The sequence below is a fragment of the Nicotiana tomentosiformis genome, chromosome 10, assembly GCF_000390325.3.
Source record: "Nicotiana tomentosiformis chromosome 10, ASM39032v3, whole genome shotgun sequence".
Taxonomy (NCBI): Eukaryota; Viridiplantae; Streptophyta; class Magnoliopsida; order Solanales; family Solanaceae; genus Nicotiana; species Nicotiana tomentosiformis.
Window position 1 is genome coordinate 73,655,148 of NC_090821.1, and position 1,564 is coordinate 73,656,711.

At 43.6% G+C, this 1,564-nt stretch overlaps 1 protein-coding gene across 1 annotated transcript; it reads right to left on the bottom strand.

Moving 5' to 3' along the window:
• Positions 1 to 302: 302 nt before the first annotated feature.
• LOC138900391 (uncharacterized) lies at positions 303 to 932 on the bottom strand. Its single transcript, XM_070187129.1, has one exon. The coding sequence runs from the start codon at positions 930 to 932 to the stop codon at positions 303 to 305; it is 630 nt and encodes a 209-aa protein (XP_070043230.1).
• Positions 933 to 1,564: the final 632 nt, after the last annotated feature.

Here is a 1,564-nt window from a genome sequence, read left to right on the forward strand (position 1 = left end):
ACCAATGACTGTGACACTTTAGAGACATTGCGACTTCCTTAGAATTTTAAGGGTCCTCCTCAAAATTCTGCCCTAGTTTACTTAGGCGATTCTCTGACAGTTCTGCATATGATGACGTTGTCTGGACTTGCTCCAGAATTTTGAGGGTCCTCCTCAAAATTCTGCCCCAGTTTCTGGTTGTGGGGAAAATGAGAATTTTATTGAAATGTGACCGAACCCACAGGGTTTCTTACGTATCCCCTCTTAAACGGGAATCAGGTCGAGCGTAGTTCAATTACATCATATGAAGAAATGCGAACATTCTAAACATAATATCTTTTGACTGCATCTGAATTGATAGGCTTTGGCCAAACCTCACCGTCCATTTCTATGAGTATGAGTGCTCCTTCTGCTAGTACTCGGTGAACCATGTAGGTCCCTTGCCAATTGGGCAAAAATTTCCCTTTGGCTTCATCTTGATGCGGGAAGATCCGTTTCAGTACCAGCCGCCCCGGTAGGAACTGTCTAGGTTTGACCCTTTTGTTGAAAGCTCTGGATATCCTATTTTGATTGAGTTGACCATGACACATTGCATTCATTATTTTCCCGTCAATGAGAGCTAATTGTTCATAGCGGCTTCTTATCCATTCTGAATCACTGAGTTTAGCTTCTTGTATAATTCTTAAAGAAGGAATTTCAACCTCGGCAGGAATGACAGTTTCGGTACCGTAGACCAGCAAATAGGGAGTTGCCCCAGTTGATGTGCGGATTGTGGTACGATACCCCAATAAGGCAAATGGTAACTTCCCGTGCCATTGCTTGTGGTAGTCTACCATCTTCCTCAGTATTTTCTTGATATTCTTGTTTGCGGCCTCCACGAATCCATTCATTTGAGGAATGTATGCTGTGGAATTCTTGTGCTTGATTTTGAAGGTCTCGCACATAGCTTTCATTAGGTCACAGTTGAGATTAGCAGGTTGTCGGTGATGATGGACTCTAGAACCCCGAATCGGCAAACAATACGATCTCTGACAAAATCTGCGACGACTTTCTTGGTTACAACTTTGTAGGATGCAGCTTCGACCCATTTTGTGAAGTAGTCTATGACTACTAAAATGAACATGTGCCCGTTTGAAGCGGCGGGCTCGATTAGTCCAATGACGTCCATTCCCCAAGCGATAAAAGGCCAAGGTGCACTCGTTGCATTGAGTTCATTTGGCGGCACCCATATCATATCTGCGTGTATTTGGCACTGATAACATTTCAGGAAATACCTGATGCAGTCTGTTTCCAAAGTCATCCAAAAATAACCTGCCCTCAGTATCTTCTTTGGCTAAAACGAAACCATTCATGTGTGGTCCGCAAGTCCTAAAGTGTATCTCTTTGAGCAATTTGGAAGCTTCCTTGGCGTCAACACACTGTAATAACCCTAGGTCTGGAGTCTTTCTGTACAGAATTCTTCCACTTTGGAAGAAATGGTTGGACAATCTTCGGGGCGTGCGTTTTTTAGTATGATTTGCATGCTCCGGGTACTCTCATTTTGCCAAGTACTCCTTGATATCATGGAACCATGGCATTCCGTCTG